This window comes from Phascolarctos cinereus, unplaced genomic scaffold (assembly GCF_003287225.1).
Source record: "Phascolarctos cinereus isolate Bilbo 61053 unplaced genomic scaffold, phaCin_HiC Scaffold_4;HRSCAF=312, whole genome shotgun sequence".
In the NCBI taxonomy this organism is placed as follows: Eukaryota; Metazoa; Chordata; class Mammalia; order Diprotodontia; family Phascolarctidae; genus Phascolarctos; species Phascolarctos cinereus.
Window position 1 is genome coordinate 106808107 of NW_027555847.1, and position 21904 is coordinate 106830010.

The following is a 21904-nucleotide window of genomic DNA, read 5'->3' on the forward strand; positions in this document are numbered from 1 at the left end:
AGATGAACTTATAACATAGAAAAGCTTATTAGAATTTCATTATCTTACATTAATACTCCCTAGAGTGGGCTTTTTTGTATCCATTGTGGGTGGTCACAAACACAGTTCAACCAAGGCTAGGACCTCTTCCCATAATAGCAAACTCCTCCTATATTTAATATTCATATATTTTGTTATGCTTAATAGCCTCATTTACTCTATATAAATCTCTGTCTTGCTTTGCTAAGCTGCTAGCTCCTCAAAGGAACCTAGCCCAGCAAGGGCATAATCCTCAACAAATGCCTTTACTTGTTTTAGAGATGGTCTGTGTATGAATTCTTTCACGATGACCCTAAAATATACCTTGACACCCCAATATTTTGGTGCCCAACCTGGGGCAGTCTCTAATTCTGATCCCCTCTAACCCAAGGTAAGCCTCCCCCCTCCCTTAGCCAGGATTCCTCAAATACCTAGGAAGATTTGACAGGATGGCTCAGACCTAGAGCCAGTTTGGTCCTAGAGCCTGTTGGCCCCTGCACTGGCAAATTCGTTCTAGATGGAGGATACTCTGTTTAGGACCTTTGCAGTGAGCTCCCTGAGCTCGACTTATTCCTCTCCATGGGACACTGTGTAACAAGGGAAGTGGTGAATATAGAGAGGAATTCTTTAGGCTTTTGGCATTATTGGACAATCCCCCTCCATCCCATAAGACTCTCCACTAGGCTGCCTCCTACAAAATTGGGACAAATTCAGCTCACAAGACCCAAAAAGGAAGTGCCTTATATTTTTCTGTAACACAGCCTGGCCCCAATACAATCTAGAGGACCAGGAACAGTGGCTCACTGGTGGGTCTGTCAATTACAGTACCATTTTTCAGCTTAATCTCTATTGCCATCCTAAGGGAAAGTGGACTGAAGTCTGTACGTCCAGGCCTTCATGGCCCTCTGACTAAAACAACCGAAACAACAAAATTGCCTTTAGATGAAGGCAAATGGAGGAAGACACGGAATTTCTAGCGACTGGCTGAGGATCACCAATGGAATTAGTAGCTTTTAAAAAGTGGTTTAATGCAGAAGATGGTGCTAAAACTGGATCTTAAAAGAGGGATTCTATAGTGATGAGGTACGGACAGAATAGATTCTAAGAATGAGTAAGTGCTAGTGCAAAGGACAGAAATGAAATATGGAGTGCTATGGGTAAGCACTGGAATGAAGATGTATTTGCCCAGGTCACAGAGTGCTAAAGGAGGTAACAGTATCCAATGATGCTAGAAACAGAGATTGGAGCCAAGATGTATGGTGCTTTAAAAGATAAACAAAGGGGTTAATATTTTTATCCTAGAATTCAAGAATTCATATCTTACTTAATTATACATAATCACTACAATGGTATAATTTTACTTTTCTTCTTTTAATGGGGCCAGGGAAAGGGGATTAAGAGACAAAATAAATGATTTTTAATATTAAAACATAAAATAAAATTAAAGTTATATATTTTGTCTTGACAGCAATAGGAACTCACTTGGTTAACTGAGAGCCACATGGTCAAATATGTCTTTAAAGAAAATTGCTTTAATGGCAGTGTGGAAGATGAACTAGAATAAAGAATGATTTGAAGCAGGGAGACCAATAGGAGACTGTTGGAATCATCTAAGTAAGCAGTGATTAAGGCCCGAACTAAGACAGTAGCCATGTGAGTGAAAAGAAAGGGTTAGCATAAGAGAGATGATGTGAGTGCAGATATGCAAAATTTGCCAAATGACTGGATGAGTGAGGTAAGAGTAAGGAGTCAAAGATAAAACTAAGGTTATGAGCCTAGGCAACTCGAAGAATGGTGCTGCCTTCAAATAAAAAGGGTTTGGAAGAGGAGAAGGTTTAGATGGAAAAATAATGAGCTAAATTTTGGACATGTTGAGCATAACCTCCTAAGATCTCTGTGAGAGAAGGCTTGGTTCTGGGATTCTGCTTTTCTGAATTTCAAATCTGATATTCTCTTTTTGAAAAACCTCTCCCTAAGTAGGCACCAGCACGGTAAGAACAAAAGCTGTCGTTTAAGTGAACTTATACATAGAAAGGCTTATTATAAAATCATTATCATACATAAATGCCCCCTCCTCCAACTGGGTATTTTTCCTGTATGCATTGTGGGTAATTACATGCACAGTTCCACTGAGGCTGGGATCCCTCTCCTATTACCTAATCCCTTGACAAACCCCTCCTGCCTTTTTAATATTCATAATTTCTGTTGTGTAATCTACATTATTACACTATAAAACTGCCTGTCTTGTCTTGCTGAAGTTGCTGGTTCCTCTTGGAACTCAACCCTCTGAAAAGCGTAATTCTCAATAAATGCCTTTGCTTGGATTGGATATGGTCTGAGTCTGTGATTTCTTTCAAAATGACCCCCACAATACACCATGACACCACAACAGTACTAGAGCAAGCCTAGAAACTAGAGGAAGCTAGTTGGTACAGTGGATAGAGCACTGGGACTCATGAAGACCTGAATTCAAATCCAGCTTCAGATACTTACTAGCTGTGACCCTAGACAAGTCAAATGAAATATTTGAAAAAAAGAAGAGTATTTTGCACAGTGCCTGGCATATAGAAGGTACTATATAAATACTTATTCTCTTTCTTTCCCTTTCCCTCTAGCTCCTCCTTGTCAATGACTGCAAGTTCTCCCCGACCCCATCCATCCCAGATAAACGAATTTAAAAACCTCCATTCTCTGAAGAGCAGGAAGGCCTAGCTAGATCACTAACAAGGGGAGAACTCCCAAAAGCAAAAGCAGATGCCACCAAAGCAACAGAAAGTAGGTTCCTTAGTCCACGCAACAAGTAAAGGAACATAAGGTATGGTTAGGCTCAATGAGCCAGTATTCTGTTGTTTTTTCTTCTGTAGCAACTGGTTTGTACAGAATTTTTTTCTTTCTCTTCTTATTTGTATTATTTAATTTGCTATTTCTTCTATTGTACAGTATATACAGAGAAGCAGGCTTAGATACAAAGTCTCAGAGCCACTTTGCCAGAAGTCTATCTTTGTATCCCCTAAATTACCACACCTCTCTGAGCTCTCCAAACACATTAACTTCTGACTTCAACTCTACTTTAACAACTTAATAGCGTGGTCATACCCTTAATGGATCTTAGTATAACTCAAAACTACTTCATGTACAAAGTAGCTTTCATAACCCTGGGCAAATCAGAATACTGCTGAGCCTCAGTTTCCTTATCTGTAAAAATGTGAGTAACAATAGCAATCACTTCATAGAACTAACATGAAAATCAAATGAAATAACGTATTTAGAACTGTCTGCAAATCTCAAAGGGCCAAACAAATATCAGCTACTATTATCAATACTTTATATCTATCACTCCCTCAATTACTACCAAAGTTGCATTTTTTATCCTCCAGTGCCCTGACCCTATTCTTATATTCTTATACTTCTAACCCATTAATATTTTTCTGGTTTCACTTTCTGACCTAACAAGCTTTCTATAGGAAGCCTTTCCCAGTCCTCTTAAGGCTAATGTCTTCCCTCTTTTAATTTTTTTCCTCTTTATCTTGTATATAGTGTGTGCAAATTTCTTTGCTTATTGTCTTCTTCATTAAACTGTAAGCTCCCTGAGGGCAGGGAATGTCTTTTCCTCTTTTTGTAACTCCAGCAAGTAGCTAAGTGCCTGACACATAGTAGGCAATTAATAAATGTTTACTGAGACCTAAGAGTTGCACATTTCAATAATTTCCTTGTCTAGCACTATAGAATATTTCAAATCACTCGCCAACCTTCAATCATATACCCTCCGATTTAACATAATCTTCCAGTTTCTATATTTCCAGGATACCAATCATTATAAAGAAACAAAATCTGATCAATTAGCATCACTACAATTTCATGCTATAAAATCTCAGTGTTGCTAGGTTATTCTTTTATTAACTTTAGTAATTTAATATTTATCAACTCTCAACTGCATTTGCCAAAACTACTGTTTCAAACCCTTTCAACTTACCTCAAAAATGAAATCTTACTCCATCCCCCTCACTTGGCAGATAAAGGTGAAATCAAATTAATTCTCTCCCTCTACACCTATAAATCTTAATCATCAATTTCTTTCCTTCCTTCTAGTCTCAGGTAGCCCTTCCCAGGTATTACTTTCCAAGAAAAATCCTTTACACATGTGCATCCCATACCATTCTCTCTCAGCCTTGTACCATACCTTCCATCAAATAATAACTTGCCACTGGCTCCATCTCCTTACCTTTCTTACCCTTTAAAAAAAACTTTCCCCTTGACCCCTGTCATCCCTTAATTTACAAAGCCAACTTTCTCTTCCTTTAGTTTGTCAAACTGGCTCTTATCACTTTTCTGTCCATACTACTGTCTACTGTCTTATTAACACTTACTAATTAACGGCTATAGCTTTCAGTGGTCAAGTGATTTCTGCAGCCCCTGACTGGGAAGCTGTTAATAGCAAGCCCTTAACAACTAACATTGTGTATCCATAGTCTGGTCCACAGTAATAACCTCCAATCAAATGCTACTGCCTCCACCCTAGTATCTCATTCTAAATCTTTATTTAGAATTTAGAATCTTTATTGAGCTCCCAGAACAACCTTCCAAATGCACAAATACATCATTCCATTCCTCAAAAACCTTCATTAATGGCATACTATTTGGTTGGTTGGTTATTGTCCCTCATTCTCAAAGAAGACCAAAAATAATATCACTACATTAGAGTCAAGTTATAGTGTGTCTGACTGTAGCTGATCAGACCAATACAAGCTCGAAATGCTCTACCACAGGCCGGGCACAAATAGTTCATGTGGAGAGGATTCTCTAAAATTGCACATCCCACATTTCTTCTGAGCTACTTCAATTCTGCTTCACTCTCAGAGCACAGCTCCTTCTCTGATGAGGGCATGCCATGAAAGGTGGTCCTGTGACAGTGTCTCTCATGTCACACAATCAATTTCAAAGTACCTCAGAGAGACCTTGAGAGTGTCCTTATATCTTCTGACCATCATGTGAGTGCTTGCTCTGTGTGAGTTCTCCATAAAACAGTCTTTTAGGCAAGTGTACATTTAGCACTTGAAAAACATGGCCAACCCATCATAGTTGGGCTCTCTGCAGCAGAGTCTGAATGCTTTGTAGTTTAGTTCAAGAAAGGACCTCAGTGTCTGGTATCCTATTCTGCCAGGTGATCTTCAGCATCTTCCTAAGACAATATAAATGGAAGAGATTCAGTTTCCTGGCATGGTGCTGGTATACTATCCAGATCTCAGAGGCATACAACAATGACGTCAGCACAATGGCTCTGCAGACCTTCAGTTTGATAGTCAGTCTAATACCTCTTCTCTCCCACACTTTCCTTCAGAGCCTCCCAAACACTCAGCTAGCTCTGGCAATGCATGGCATCAACCTCATTATCAATGTGTACATCTCTAGAAAGTATACTGCCAAGGTAAGCAAACTTATCCACAGCATTCAAAACTTCTCCATATGCTGTAACCAAAGGTTCCACACATGGGTGGTGTGGTGCAGACTGATGGGGTACCTGTGTTTTCTTGGTGTTAACTGTTAGGCCAAAATTAGCACCAGCAGCAGAGAAATGATCCATACTTTGTTGCACCTCACTTTCAGAGGCTGCATTGAGTGCACAATCATTGCAAACAAAAAATTATGCACCAACACTCCCTCCACTTTGGTCTTGGCTTGTAGCCTTTTCAAGCTGAAGAATTTACCATCAGTGCAGTGGGTTACCTTGATGCTTTGTTCATCCTCACTGAAGGCATTAGACAACATGCCTAAAAGCACCATGCTAAAAAGCATGAGACCAAGCACACAGCCTTGTTTCATTCCATTGGTGACTGGGAAAGTATGAGAGCAGTGTCCATTATCCAGAACCCTGGCAAGTATGCCATCATGAAACTGATATACGATACTGATGAACTTCTCCAGGCAAACAAATTTTAACATAATTTTCCATAAGCCCTCACAACTGACTGTAACAAAAACCTTGGTCAGATCTATAAATGTTGTGTATAGACCTCTGTTCTTCTCTTGGCATTTCTCCTGGAGTTGTGGCAGCAAACACCATACTGACTATTCCTTGGCCCTTTCTGAAGCCACATGGCTCTCAATTAGATGACCATCTTCCAAGTGAAAGATGAGCCTAATGAGGAGGACTCTGGCAAGAATCTTTCCAGCAATGACTAAGAAAGAAACAGGCCCCACTCATAATTGTCACAGGACAATGTATTTCCTTTACCTTTATAGAGATAGACAATGGAGATGTCCTTCAACTACTGGGGGATAACCTCCTCTTGCCATATAACTTAGAAAATTTCAGTCAGCTTTTGCATGAGCAATGGACCCCCAACTTGTAAACCTCAGCTGGAACAGAATCAGCACCAGGTGCTTTACCACATGAAAGGAGCCTAATGGCATTCAAAACCTCTTCTTCGGTTGGAATTTCATCTAGGAAGGGACTGACTTCAACCTGAGGTAAACAGTCAATGGCTTTAGCATTGATTGGTGATGGTCTGTTGAGGACACTATGGAAGTGTTTGGCCCATCTCTCTAGGATCACGTCCTTATCACTAACCAATGTGGCTCCATCATCACTGAGTAGTAGAGATACACCATAGGTATACGCCCATAAACAGCCTTCAGGGCATCATACAAGCACTTTGGATTGTTACTATCAGCATAAAACAATTTCATCTGCCTTCTTATTGAGCCAAGAATCCTGAATCTCTCTAAGTTCTGCTTGTACTTTTCTTCTGATAGAATTAAATGCTGCCTTCTTAGAGATGGATACACCATCCTGCTGGTAAACCCTGTGAAGTTTTCATTTTTCACTTATCTTCTGAATTTCCCCATCATTTTCATCAAATCAGTCTTGATGTTTACAGTGTTCCAACCCAGATGAGCAAATATAATACTGTACACCAAAGCTCTGAAAGCTGCCTGCTCCTTTTCTGCTCCATTGTTGCCAACTCTGTGTTGGCTCAACTTTCCCTCCAAGTTAGTAACAAACGGTTCCCACTCAGAGAAGCACTCTAATTTGTTAACATTAATTCTTCTGGTAGTCATTTTGCGTTGGTGTTACCATTTTGGTTGGACTAACTGAAAGCCATGATCAAAAAAAGAGCCTAGACATCATCTTTCAAGAAATTATCAAGGAAAACTGCCCTGATATTTTAGAACCAGAAGGCAAAATAGAAATTGAAAGAACCCACCGATCTCCCCCTGAAAGAGATCCCCAAAGGAAAACTCCTAGGAATATAGTAGCCAAATTCCAGAGTTCCCAGGTCAAGAAGAAAATATTGCAAGCAGCCAGAAAGAAACAATTCAAGCACTGTGGAAACACAATCAAGATAACACAAGATTTAGCAGCTTCTACATTAAAGGACCGCAGGGCATGGAATATAATGCTCCGGAGGGCAAAGGAGATAGGATCACAACCAAGAATCACCTACCTACTCAGCAAAACTGAGTATAATCCTTCAGGGGAAAAAATGGTCATTCAGTGAAATAGAGGACTTTCAAGCATTCTTGATGAAAAGACCAGAGCTGAATAGAAAATTGGACTTTCAAATACAAGACTCAAGTGGAACATGAAGAGGTAAACAGCAAAGAGAAAGTATAAGAGACTTATTAGGGTGAACTGTTTACATTCCTGCATGGAAAGATGATATTTATAATTCATGAAACCTTTGTCAGTATTAGAGTAGTTGGAGGGAAAAAATTATATGTATGCAGATAGACAGATAGATAGATAGACAGACAGACAGACAGACAGATAGATAGATAGATAGATAGACAGATAGAGGGCACAGGGTGAGTTGGAGATGAAGGGGTGATTTCTGGAGAATAAAATTAAGGGGTGAGAGAGGATTATACTAGGAGAAGGAGAAAGGGAGAGGTAGAATGGGGTACATTATCTCACACAAAACAGAAAAGAAAAGGTTCTTACAGTGGAGGGGAAACAGGGGAAGGTGAGAGGAAATGAGGGAATACTATTCTCTTAAGATTTGGCTTAAGGAGGGAATAACATACACACTCAATTGGGTATGGAAATCTGTCTTACCCTACAAGAAAATAGGGGAAGAAGGGGACAAGAGAGCAGGGGGATGATAGAGAGAAGGGCACATTGGGAAAGGGGTAATCAGAAGGAAGTACTTCTGAGGAGGGACAGGGTCAAAAGAAAGAATAGAATAAATGGGGGGGGCAGGATAGGATTAAGAGAAATAGAGTTAGTTTTTCACAACATGTCTACTATGGAAGTGTCTTGCATAAGTGCACATGTATGGCCCGTATTGACTTGCTTGCCTTTTCACTGAGGGGGTGGAGTGGGAGAAGGGAGAAAATTTGGAACCCAAAGTTTTAAAAAGACATGTTCAAAAAAAAGTTTCCACATACAACTGGGAAATAAGAAATACAGGAAATGAGGTACAGAAATCTATCCTGCCCTATAGGAAAATAGAAGGGGAAGGGGATAAGAAAAGGGGGGTGGGGGAGATAGAAGGGAGGGCAGACTAGGGGAAGGGGTATTCAGAATGCATGCCATCTTGGGGTGGGGGTAGGGGTGAGATGGGGTAAAAATTCAGAATTCAAAATCTTGTGGAAGTAAATGTTGAAAACTAAAAATAAATAAATTTATATTAAAAAAAGAAAAAAAGAATTATTCAGCAAAGGGGTAGTGGGAAGGGCAGATAAGTTCTCTTGAAAAGAAATAAAGTTTAGGGGCAGCTAGGTGGTGCAGTGGATAGAGCACTGGCCCTGGATTCAGGAGGACTTGAGTTCAAATCCAGCCTCAGACACATAACACTTACTAGCTGTGTGACCCTGGGCAAGTCACTTAACCCCACTGCCTAGACAAAAAAAAAAGAAATAAAGTTTAAAAAACTGACTAAAAAAAAGAACGAAAAGACATGGATTTGGGAAGGAGATTATATGGCAAATGTGAAAGACAATGATCATGGGGAGGGCAAGGGGTAAAATTAGAATATGTGATTGAGGAAAAAAGTTAATGCCTTTATCCTCATTACTTCTCTCATGGAACCATACGTGTAAGAGTAAGGCACAACAGGAAAAAAAAACTTCAAGGAGGCAAGATACACTAAATAAAATGGTTAAGGATATGGATTCAAAAATTACCACTTCAGAGGTTTTAGTTCCATAAAGAATACAATGAGACTAAAGAAGGAATAAATATACACACTATGAAACAAAGAACAAAAGTTCAGTATAAACAGAAAGGAAGAACATCAATGAAGAGAACAAGATAAAGAAATTCTTCTTAGGAAAAGGTAATGTTAAAAGAAAAACTAATGATATAACATTTTTCAAAAAATATTTTTTCCTTGTACCCTTAGAAAATAATGAAATCCAGAACACTACAAATACAGTGGAGACATATTTCTCATTTATTAATAAACTCAGATAAATTTGGTTGCTTCTTTCATATGGTTTTTTAAAAGAAGAAGAAGAAGAAGATGATGATAATGATGATGATGATGATGATGATGATGATGATACTGTCAGGAATTGATCATCACAAGCTGTTATCAATACCCCAAACCTCACAGCTCTCCAAGGTGCCACTAATTGCCTATTGTCAGTTACAGGACCTAGACCAATTCTGCTGAGAGCAAACTATGCCACAAAGAAATGAAAGAAAAACTCAAAATCTGATGGGAAAAAAAACTACTTTTGAAATTAAATCTTATTGACACTGATATATACTCCTAACATATATTATTAGCATCTCCTTAGAAATACCTCACAATTAGATTGTGAGATTTTTGAGGAACAGTACTATCTTTTGCCTTTCTTTGTAGGCATCTAATAATAGCAGGCACTTAATAAATGCTTATTGACTTATTGACTGAGATCATACCACAAAGAAATGTTTCTTTTGTAATGTCTTCCTGGTGCCCTGCAAACCCAGTTACTCATTTACTTTGCTACTTTCTCATGAACTCTCGGAAAACTGACACGTAGATCTGCCTACTTTTTATTTTTTTAATTTCCACAGGGCTTTTCTGACTCCTACTATATCTATGCCTCCATTGTTTTAACAGCCCATATGGTTTTGTGTTCTCTCTTCAATCAAAAGGGTTTTTTCATAATGACCAAATAAGCTCATGAAGATCTTATAATCTCTACATTTTTCAATTAATTTTGAAATGGTAACATAATTGTGAAGTAATTGTGAAGTGGTCCATTGTTGAACACTTTACAAAAACTACTGAGTACTAACCAACACCATTAATGAAGATATCTTTGATTTGTATATAGATGCTGTCAAAGATTTTGCAGAGCTAGAAATGTCAGCTGTTAATGACATTTTCTTGGTCCCACCTTTTTTCAGTATTAATAAGGCCCAAGATTTTTATCAACCCTTTGGTATCCTGAAATACCTTATAAATCAATCCTGTAATACCCTCACAATATAAACACTTCTATATACATCTAGCAGCTTCTCCCATCTTTGTTCTTTTTAGTGTCATTTCTATCTCCTCTGCAAGCACATCTCAGACTATAATGTTAAGATCCAAATGTGGGGGTTTCAACTGTACTTACAGGGGAAAAAATTGTTATGATTTTACATGTTATTTTCCATTTTTCTAGTTGCACTCCTTCCATTTTTGTTCCTAGATATCCTTGGACATCTTGCAAGCTTTCTTCAAACTCATTTTAATATCCTTGTTTCCCTCCACTTTATGAATAAATATTGCTCATAATCATACATCAATCTTACAGATTTTATAAATGAGTTTATAATCTTAACAAACATTGCCTTTGGCAATTAACCCTCTCTTGGGCAAGTAAGTCAGCTGTTTGCTGACTAAGGTGTTTTCTGGGCGCTTCTGTTCTCCTTGTTGTGGCAATCAATTTATGTTGGTTAAATGTATCTATAAAAATACTACAATCAGTGTCAAAGTCATTTGTGTTATTTATTGCTTGTTTAAGCAGCGCAGGCATGTTCAAATGTATACCATATCTTTTTTTAATTGACTATTTGTTCTTTTTCTTCACTAATTATAATTTTAGCTCTCAAAAGTTGATGGTTCAACTATGCAGACAAGTTTCCCTTCCAGGGAAGGATGCACACATTCAGTCCCTTTCCTAGTAACCCATTCTTAATGTTCATTTCATTAGCATATGATGTCCTAGGGCTCAGACGTCTCGTGCAGTCATCTGGTTTCTGAAAACATCCCCACTTGGACATTCTGAATTAGGCCTGTTCTCAGAGCATCTCTCAAGGGAGGGACTTCTCCTAGATTTGCTTTTCTGGTTCTAGTTACTTGTAGAGATTCTTAGAGATTAGATTTTTCTGCTATAATTTCTTAGAGATTCTTAGATTTTTCTGCTATAATTTTTTTACAAAACACTTTAGTACACCATCCTCAATTTGATTTTCCAATAACCAGCTCAAGCCATTAGGTACCCATAATTCACCCAAAACTTCAGAGAACTTAAGTTTTTAACATCTTACTTGCTATTACCTAAACGTTGTACCCATATGGACATTGCTATCAACAGGTTAAAGAACACTAAAAATAAATCCATGAGGAACTGACTTATAAAATGAGACATTATGGTAAAGATTAATGTTTACCAAAGTAGACATGTAAGTTATGGTACATAAAAGTAAAACTTTCAGTTTTCAATTAAGCTTTAAAAAAATAAATCTTCCACTCCATTCAAATTTGAAAAAAAAAACTTTTACATTGCCTCTTTATCTTAACATTTAGCCTACATCTTACATCTTTATCTAATTCCCTCCCTTGGAAGGACAGTATCACTGTATCAACTTGAAAGAAAACCCATTCTCATAAATTAACATACAATTCTTAAGTAGGTGACAAAGCTCAAAAATTGTTTTTATTTAGTTGGTTAGAGAACTAATATTCCCTACTGCCATCTTAGTGTTCTTAATATAAACCAACAATAACTCAGATATCTTACTGATCACCTGTTCTCATAGAGAAACTTGCTATAAAAGGGGAAAAAAGGGGGGGGAATAGATATAGGAGGGAGAAAATACTTCCCTAGCTCTGTCTGACTTCAGGCACAAGTTACTTGAAAGCCAATAATGTAGGAAAGTTAACATCATTCGCAGGGTATGAAAGACAGGCTTATGATTGACGAGGGAAATTTTCTTGTTTAGGAAACTAAGTCAAGAGGATTCTACTTAGCCCATGCTGAGATTGTCCCCTCAACCTTTCCCAGGGAGAGATATCCACCTGTGTTAGTTATCAGACTACAACACATGACATTTCCTTGAACAGCTTAGATGTTTTGGTGATTTCAGATTTTCATACCTGGAATCAAAACTCAAAGGAACATCAAGTTATAGTCCAACAAGTTTCTACCTCACATAGCAAAATCTCAGACTAAGTAGGATGATGGATGACTCCAATACATTAATAAATATAATTTCATAAGGGCTGAATGACAGTCCAAGAAAATACATATTCTCTCACTGTGGCTGGGTGCTAGTACTCAGCAATTCCACAACTTGTGATCAGTAAGGCTTCGGTAAGCAGAGCTGGTAATCTCTGCAGGTCAACCTGAAGAAATGCACTTAACACAATTTTATCAAGAAGCTATTATTTCCATTCAAATATCAGAAATCTCAGAGACACAACAGAAACACAACGTGAGCATAACACAAATCCCATAATAAGTTTAGATGATAGCAGTGTAGGTAAATGTGTTTCCAAATCATCCTTCATAGCCATTCATTCCGTCACAAGTGACTTTTAAGGTCACAATCCTTATAATTTAGAAAAGTACTGATGCAAAACACATCATTAAAAACAGAACCACCACAAAAAAAAAAAAGGATAAACCTGAGGTGTGGATGTTACTACTTATTCCTTTAACCTGGGAAGTAGTGGTGACAAATGATGGTAGTAAGTTCTGATTACCCTAATAGGAAGCCATACCTCATTTGTAAATGAAGTCACATAAGACAAACAAATCTCACATCAAAATTACTGGAAAATACATTTAAAGCTCTACTGGTTTAAATTCACAACCGTTACTGCTAGGTCAGCTCAAAGTACACTGGGCTAAATATTATAAGCCATTTTTGTTCAAATTTCTCACTCTACCATTCCAGGTGGAAGACTGGTAAAGTATTAAGATTTTTTGCCCAGGCATAAAGGTCTAAGTAGTCTGGTATCACTGCCAGAATGACTTCACTTTCTCAAATCACAATCCTTAAGAATTTTAAGAGGAGTTATGACTATGCTGAGATCTAACACTGTGATTCCCAATTTGCACAATATGAGAAAACACTTAAGGTATTATGCAGTAGTCACACCTAAACTCCACTATATAATTATCCAGAATGGAGCACTGATAATAAAATAATCACAATGGCCAACATTGAGATAGTACCTGATATATGATATGAGCTAGGCACTTGAGAGATAAAATGAAATTTTTTTTTCCAAAAAATTGAAACAACAGCTAGAAAAGTAAATAAGTAAAACAGAGTATCACTGGTCTTATCTTGTTTTGCTGTTAGAAATCAGTTAAGTAGAGCAGAGGTTAAGCTTTGCTTTGAGTGTGCATGCTTAATAGGCTCATGAATACTAACTTCCCCACCTGGTGGAGATAAGATGCCATTTTCTGAACACGCTATGTATGTAGAAGGAGGAAAAACATGTCAAGGGGTAGATGTGTAGTGGGAGTGCCAGAAAGTTATATATTATGGAGTACTCAGCCAATGAGAAAACAGAGGAAGGCTTTGTGGCCACGATTAGAAATGAACAATGAACTATTGCTTTGGTGGGTGTGCCTTTTCCATAGAATACCTGCTTTTCCAACTGCATAATAAACTGAGCTTTTAACTTCATCCCTCCTGAGTCTCACAGCACTGTACTAAGCATTTCACAACTTCACAACTGTTGGTCCTCCCTACAACCCTGGGGGTAGGTACTATTTATATCCTCTTTATGTATTAACAAACTAAGATAAACATAGGTGAAATACCATGTCTGAGGTCACACAACCAATAAATTTGACACCAAATAGCAATTGCATTTTGTATTAAGTTCTACTCTACTACAATTACCCTAACATGGGAACACATCTTACCTTAAGTCAAGTGAAATCACTTCTGGTTTTACAATCAAATGATATCATTTAAAATCTCATTTTACACATGTCCATAAGATACCAGCAGTTTTAAGCCTAAAGCCAAATGTTATCAGTTTGGCTTATTTTCAAAAATAGCTTTTTTCACATTCCTATAAACCTTTTATTTATGCTCATTTAAGTCACTCAAAGAGCTGGATCTACTCCTTCATGTTCTTAATGTAGCCTTACTATATACTGTTAAGAGGATGCCCTCACATCACCCCGAGGCATATGTCATTTTCTGTAGCGTTAACCTTGGGAAGCGGGTTTTTAAGGACAGAACACTGTCTAAAACCATTAATAGGAAAAGTTTTCTTAATTCTTTCCTATATAATTTCTCAATTATATTCAAGATTATCAATAGAACTAACTTTACTGAACTTTTCCTTTGCATTTTCAGTACTTATCAATTACCTTTAAAATTAATCTCTTGATCAATAACATACAGTGTCACATATAATTTAAAACACCATTATGCTTCAGATCTGAGTTACATAATTTCATCCCAGTTAAATCATTTGACTGATAAAATTCTGACATAAGATGAGATACTGGTTTTTATGGGTTTAAGGAAAAATAGAAGATCTACAGTAAGTATAAAGTGCTACTGCAAAAAAACAGTGTGGGAGAGACTAACACTGCACACTACCTTTTAAAACAGACTCACTCATTCTGGCCTAACATATTTAGTACCTTCCAAATTTAAGTAAAATATTTTATTCAAATAAATTCTAAAACTATTCACTGTGGTTTCAACAATATGTTTACTGAAGATCAGAAAAGGCACTATTACTTGAGTAAGGCATTTGATGACATAAATTCTATTTAATAAAAATTATTCCCCTTAGGTGTCCTTATTACATTTAGAAACATATGATTTTTAACTACCTTGCCTCCATATGTATCAAAAAAATCTATTTTAAATGTCTATATCTTTAGATCTTTGACTCTGGTTTAATTAAACAATTAAGTTCATAAAACATTCTTGAAAATTGAAGTTTACTTACTCTTAAGTCAGTCACAAGTCTTTCTCTTTTCAGAGGCAATTTTTAAGAGCTAGAAAAATTTAAGATGGCAACCGTTCCTGAAAATTCACTGATGTTTGCAAACAAGTTTGATTCCCCTTTTTTCTCTTCCCTTTAAAACAATAAACTTGTCACTTTCTGGGAGAAGTGGTTAAAAGTTGATCCACTTTTCACTTTTCAGAATCTAGATAAGAGCTTTCGCCATAAATTCAGTATTCCCCTCCTTTCTTTAAAATAGCCAGATAATATTCTCTAATTTCCATCAAGAGAGTTGCATTTTTCATTTCTTAATAACATAGCTTATAGAATGGTTTTACTCACTTTCTAAATTGACTACATTCAAGGCCAATAAAGAAAAATCTTGATCAAAGTATACTTTACAGACAAAAACTTATTTTTGCAGTTTTTAAACATACTGCCTTGGTGTTAAATATTGAGTGGCAATGTGAAAATAAAGCTCAACAGCAATAATCTATATCTAATATTCGCCAGGGCTAGTTTTATTTTAAGGACTAGCTTTATTTCTCAAATTCTACTTCTTTATGCAATACCTATTCCACAAATATACTCACCTTTCTTTTATAATTCTTAACATGACCTTTTTTTTAGGTATTAGAAACATCTAGCCTGGGCCCTATCCTTAGATTTTTCTTTTTTCCTTATCTTTTCTTTTTTCCTTGTCTTTTCCTTCATAGACATGCTGGGCTGTATCTTTCAACTCATCAATTCTTTTCTTACGCCACCCTGGGCAATTCTTTTTTAAAAATGCTTCCTAATTTCTGGTTGAAAATGGCTGACAAAGCTAAGTTAATAATTCAAGTGTCACGTGGATCACTGAAATTTAGACCTGCTTAATGCCTGTCTTTGCACAATCTATTTTTCAAAAAGTTAAAAGGTTCTTCTACAAACTAACAAATATTCTAAATCCTGAGATGGACAGCACAAGTAGCCATAATCTACAAAATTTCATCTCAGGACCCAATTAAATATGGATTTATAATTTCTAATATTTAAAATCTATTTTACTTAAGCTACTTAGAAGGATTAAGTTTCACTCACCCTCAAGTCACTCCTTGATTTAAACAAACTTCTCCCCTCTTGAGGTCAAAATGAAAGTTCAAATTGTAAACTGTCTTTGAAATCCTACTAAAGCTGACTTCTAGCAGTCTGACACTTTTAAAACTAGAGTAAAATAAAATCTCCCTCCCTAAAACAAAAAAAAAAGCATTTTGTATGTAATCTTTTCTTCTCCTAAAACAAACTCTACAGTTTCTAACGTATCACAAAGGCTTAACATCCACAATGACAATCAACTCATGACCAGTTTATGTTTAAGGCTCATGTTCTATGCTTATGCCTATGCTTACTTTTCATGGGCACAAGACAATGGGCCACATGGTTCAGCTGAGTATCCTAGTCAGAGGCCTGGTCTTTGGTTCATAGATCTAATAAAGGTTTATGTGTCCCTAACAGGAATTCCTCTGACAATTCATGGCATTCAAATTGGTGGACTGTTTTGGTTAGTTGTTGGCTGAGGAAAAAACTCATGGGTTGCCCAGAGATGTGGGTGCTTTTGGTACAAGTGAATTCCTACTGGGAGACATGCAGTGTTCCCCTACTGACCCTTGCTTTCTACAACTGGGTTCATAGTGCCATATTTCCCCAGGGTAGGTGTGGCTGTCCATAGGTTGAGTCATTTTTCCAGGGACCCAGTTTATGAGCTAATGGAGGTCAATATTTAGGGCAAAACCTGGAGAACATCTCTCTCTTATCAGTAATTTAAACATAATGAAGTAGGAATCACAAGACAGATACTCAGACATTAAATACCAGTAACGAAGCTTCAAAAAGGAATTAGTGTGCATACACAAAAACAAAAAACAAACATCTCTTTTCAAGCCAATTTTGAGACTTAGATATCTTAGAATGATTTTGCTCTATATATTTTGGTTATCCTCTCTTTCTCACCCCTTTCTTAAATGAGAAGTATGTATGCCTCTGAGCTTTAAAACTAAGATCCCCCCTTTTAAGATAGAATTCTTCAAAAGCTTAAGAACCCACTCTCCTGGCTGAGCCAGGGACCCCTTAAAGAAAACAAATTTTCTAAGGTTTAAGAATTCCCTAAAAGAATATTAATCTTTCTCGTCATAAGCCAAGAGTTCCCCCTTGAAGAAGTAAAAAATTTCTCAAGGGTTTAAGCTCCTTAGGGGAATTTGCCAGGCTTTATAACATCAATTATTGTCAAATTATCACATCAAATACAAACAGTACCCCAAGACAGACATAAACACACAAAGTTGCAACTTTCTCCAACAGAATGCTTACCCTAGCTCAAAGAATTGAGACTGAGGCAAAGAGTCAGTTCTCCACTGCAGTTTTCATCAAAAGTACACCCTCCAGGACAGAAACATCACCAGGGAGTTTGGTGGCAGGGGAGTGTTCCCTAAGAGGCTTTTTCAGGAACCAGACTCCCTCCCCTAATCCCAGACAAGGCCCCAGTTGCCATGGTTGTAAACAAAGGCAGTCCAAGGTATTGCCTTCCAAGCACTAGCAGTTTATTAGTGGAGTAACAAATCAACTAGCAAAGTGGGTCAATAGTTACCTCAATAATGACAGAGACACCACTGATGGATGATTAGATATTTTATAATAATTAATAAGATAACAGAGCAAAATTTTTAGGTTCAAAGATGTGTCTTATTCTGAATGGTCAGAAAGTTAAAAACCCTCTGATCCTCAGTTTGGTATTACCATTGCTTGAACCTCCTCTGTAAAAACCCCCTTAGCCCCAAAAAAGATGTGATTCAGATCACCAGACAAAAGCAAGACAACCCTGACTTAGGAACAGAAGTAGTATGCAGGAGATGGGAGTAGTCCTCAGGTAATAGGATTAGCCTTCAGGCTATGGGAGTAGTCCACAATAGTTTCAATTAAGCTTGATCTTTCCCTAGAATATGGATGGTGGGTGAAGATGGGTAGATGGAAGGTGGGTGGACATAACAAGTTTGTTGTGATCTTTCGGTCATTTTCAGTTATGTCTAACTCTTTGTGACCCCATCTGGAATTTTCTTGAGCAAGAGTGGTTTGCCATTTCCTTCCCCAGCTCATTTTACAGATGAAGAACAGAGGCCAACAGAGTTAAGAGACTTGCCCAGGGTCATATAGCTGGTAAGTATCTAAGGCCAAATTTGAACTCAGGAAGATGAGTCTTCATGACTCCAGGCCATACATTCTATATACTGTACCAACTAGCTGCCCTGGAGATTCAAGTTATAAGATCAGAATAAGATATGTGACCTGAGGTTACCTAAGCAAAACATACAGCAAAGAATAATATTAAATCTAGCTTGACTAAGCCTTAAAAAATAGAATTAAAATCAATTTTCAATTTTATAACACCATGTATACAAAAAATGAAAAAATATCCCTGCCCTCAAGAAGATCATAGTCTAAGGTACGGACATTTAAATATATATAAGCTATATAGTATGGATGGAAAATAATCTCAAGGAGAAGGCACTAGCAGCATGGGAAACAGGGCAAAGCCCCCCACAGAAGGTGGAATTTGAGCCAAGTCTTTAAGGGAAGCTAGGAGGCAAAGGTAATGAAAGAAAATATTTAACACAGAAGGTACAGCTAGTGCAAAGGCAGGAATCAGAAGATGGGAGTGTCATGTGTAAGAAATAGCAAGTCAATGTAATTTGACTATAAAGTGTGAGGAGGGGAATGAAAACTGAGAAGGTGGAAAGGTAGGAAGAGTCCAGTTTGAGAAGGGCTTTAAATGTCACATAGAAGATTTTGTATTTGATCCTGAACATAAGAAGAAGCCACTGGAGTTTACTGAGGGGGGAAGGTAATAATAAATCCAAACCAGACCACTTTCGAAAATAAGTGGAAGATGGAGTGGAGTGGGAAAAGACTCGAGAATGGAGACCAATTAACAAGCTATTACAATTGTATAGACGAGAAATGATAAAGGCCTATACTAGGATGGCAGCTATGTAAGTGCAGAGAAGGGGACATATATGACAGAGGTAGTGAAAGCAGGAACAATAAGATTTGACAACAGATTACATATACACTTTGGGTGATTATGAGTGAGGAATTTAGGATGACACAAGTTTGTTAGCCTAAGTGACTAAGAGGATAGTGGTTGTATTGATAGTACTAGGAAGGATTAAAAGATAGAGGTATGAGGGCAAAAGATAATGTACTTTTTGGATGTACTTAAAATACTTATAGGATACCCTGTTTCAGATGTAAAATATATAGTTGATGATGTGGGGCCTGCAGTCCAGGAGAGAGAGTTCAGGAGAAATACTAGGGTTGGATATTTAGATCCAGGAATCATATTGTCCCTTTGAAGATTATAAATGTTGTCTGCAGGCTGTCTCGCTTCTGATACAAAATCCCAATGTATATGCCTAAAGGAAGTTGTAGTAAGGACAGTCTTTCTCTAAGGATGATACCAAAATCTTATCAAAATAAGCTTTTTGTCCCTCATTAAAAGAGTTGAGTTGAAACTATAGACATTTCAGTTTTAAACATTTCAAGCAAGCTAGTATAAGCTAAGTTAAATGGGAGGAATTGGAGATGACCTCTAAACAAGAACTTTATCTCCTGTGTTACATTTTTTTCCAAATAAGAAGGGCATATAAAAACAGCTATGGCACAACAGTGCTTTCTAGAATCTTACAATTTAATGAAAGAAAATGGTATGTATGCAAACAGCTATGACATATAGGAAACTAAATCCAAATGAAAGTTACAGGGAAACCATGAAAAACATGAAGGAGGAAACATTACTTGTGGGGAGGGGGTGGGGTGTGTTGACAAGAAAGTTTCATAGAAGAAATGGTACCTGATCTGGGCCTAGACACTTCAAGCAAGGGAGATGTACATGGAAAAATACAGTAAAAGCAAAAGCACAGTGACAAGAAGACCAAAAGGCAGCCTGTGTCCCCAAAGTAGACTACTAAGAAGAGAACCCCTTCTTAAGTAAAAGAAGCCCATATAATGAAGTATTAGACCTAGAGTCATGAAGATCAAGGCTCAAATCATACTTAAAGATATTTATTTATCTGTGTGACTCCAGAGTAAATCACTTCACTTCTCTGGGCCTCAGTTTCCTCACCTATAAAAGGGGAGGATTGTACATGATCATTTCAGGTGTCTTCAGCTCTAAATCTGTGATCTATTAGCTGAGTAAGCAGGATAGCCATTAAGATCATCCCTTGTAATACCATGCTAAATAAAAAATGCATACTTTTTTAAAAAAACCTACTTCACATACCAGAATGACTTTTTAAACACTGAAGGAAAAAGACAAATAAAATAATTTCTTTAATACTTCAAAGATTTCAACAGTGTGGGGCATTTCTTCCACTGACACAGATCACCATTTCTCTTAGTAAATGTCCTTCATGATTTACCGTGGTCAAGAAAATCATCACTGTGCAGTTAACTTGGTGATTAGCCTCTCCAAAATGATTTAGGCTAGTCCGAAATCACAGAGATTATCACCAAGCCTCTCCTCAAAGCTCTTCCAGCTTGGGAGAACCTGCCAAAAGGATGAAGTAAATTAGAACTGCCTTAAAGAACTCAGAATCACCTCTATGCCACAATGAGGTATTGGAGTAGGCCTTTAAACCAAATATTTATTCAAAAATAATGCTGGGACTCACCTTTCCACAACCAGACTGATTGCTTCTGTGAGATTTGGGTTTGCTGCATGGAGGTGTTTCCATAAAGACCACACAAATTCTTTGTCAGCCTTAAAGGAAAAATAAAAGAAATTTCTTGTTTTAAATATCATGCTTTCTAATGCAACAATTACAGATTAAGGAATTCTTGTTGTTCAGTCATTTTTCAGTAATGTCCAACTCTTAGTGACCCCTTTTGGGGTTTTCCTGGCAAAGATAATGGAGTGGTTTACCATTTCCTTTTCCAGCTCATTTTACAGGGTGAGGAAACTGAGGCTAACAAGGTTAAGTGACTTGTCCATGTTACACAGCTATTAAGTGTCTGAGGCCAGATTTGAAACCAGAATGATGAGTCTTCCCAACTCCAGGCCAAGCACTCTATCCATCCCTACTTATGATCTCTAGTTTCTACACAACGCATTATAAGCTCAAAGAGGCTACTTAAGTGAATTTTTAAAAATATATTCCCTTTCATAATTATAATCCTTCCCATCTTCCCCATTCCCTTCAGGAAAATGATAATGCTAGATAAACAAATCAATCATATCTCCAACTGGCTTGTAAAGTTATCCTGTCATTACTTGTTTATCCAGTATGTGTGTCCCTATCATGAAAAATGTTATAAAATAAATTTTTCAAAAGAATCAATTTTTCTGACCACAGTGATTTTCAACTTTCATAAATGTCTTATCTAAAAATCTATTTAAGAATACAAAGAAACATGGCAGAGTAAAAAACTAACTCTCAGCATAACTCCTAGAAGATACCACCTCAATAATGGGTCAAATATATTGTTATTAAAACTGGATTAAGAAGAAAAGATAATGAAAAATAAGTCCACAACAATATTTCTTATCAGAAACAATAATAGAGTGCAGAGTTTAAAAACTCAAACCACTAATCATTCACCTAGCCTTGATCCCCACCTGCCTTGCATTCCATATGACAGACCACACCTCCATGGCACTGAGCCAGAATGACTTGGCAGTAGGAGCCACTTCACCTAACCCCACTGGAGACCTAGTGGGGTAG

The 21904-nt window shown here is 37.2% G+C and overlaps 1 protein-coding gene across 1 annotated transcript in view; it reads right to left on the reverse strand.

Moving 5' to 3' along the window:
• The window catches only part of CNTLN (centlein), a 471389-nt gene that overhangs the window by 444594 nt on the left and 4891 nt on the right, over positions 1–21904 (reverse strand). Inside the window, 1 exon segment of the mRNA XM_078152483.1 lies at positions 20855–20943. Coding sequence (XP_078008609.1) covers positions 20855–20917 — 63 coding nt within the window. The 5' untranslated portion in view covers positions 20918–20943.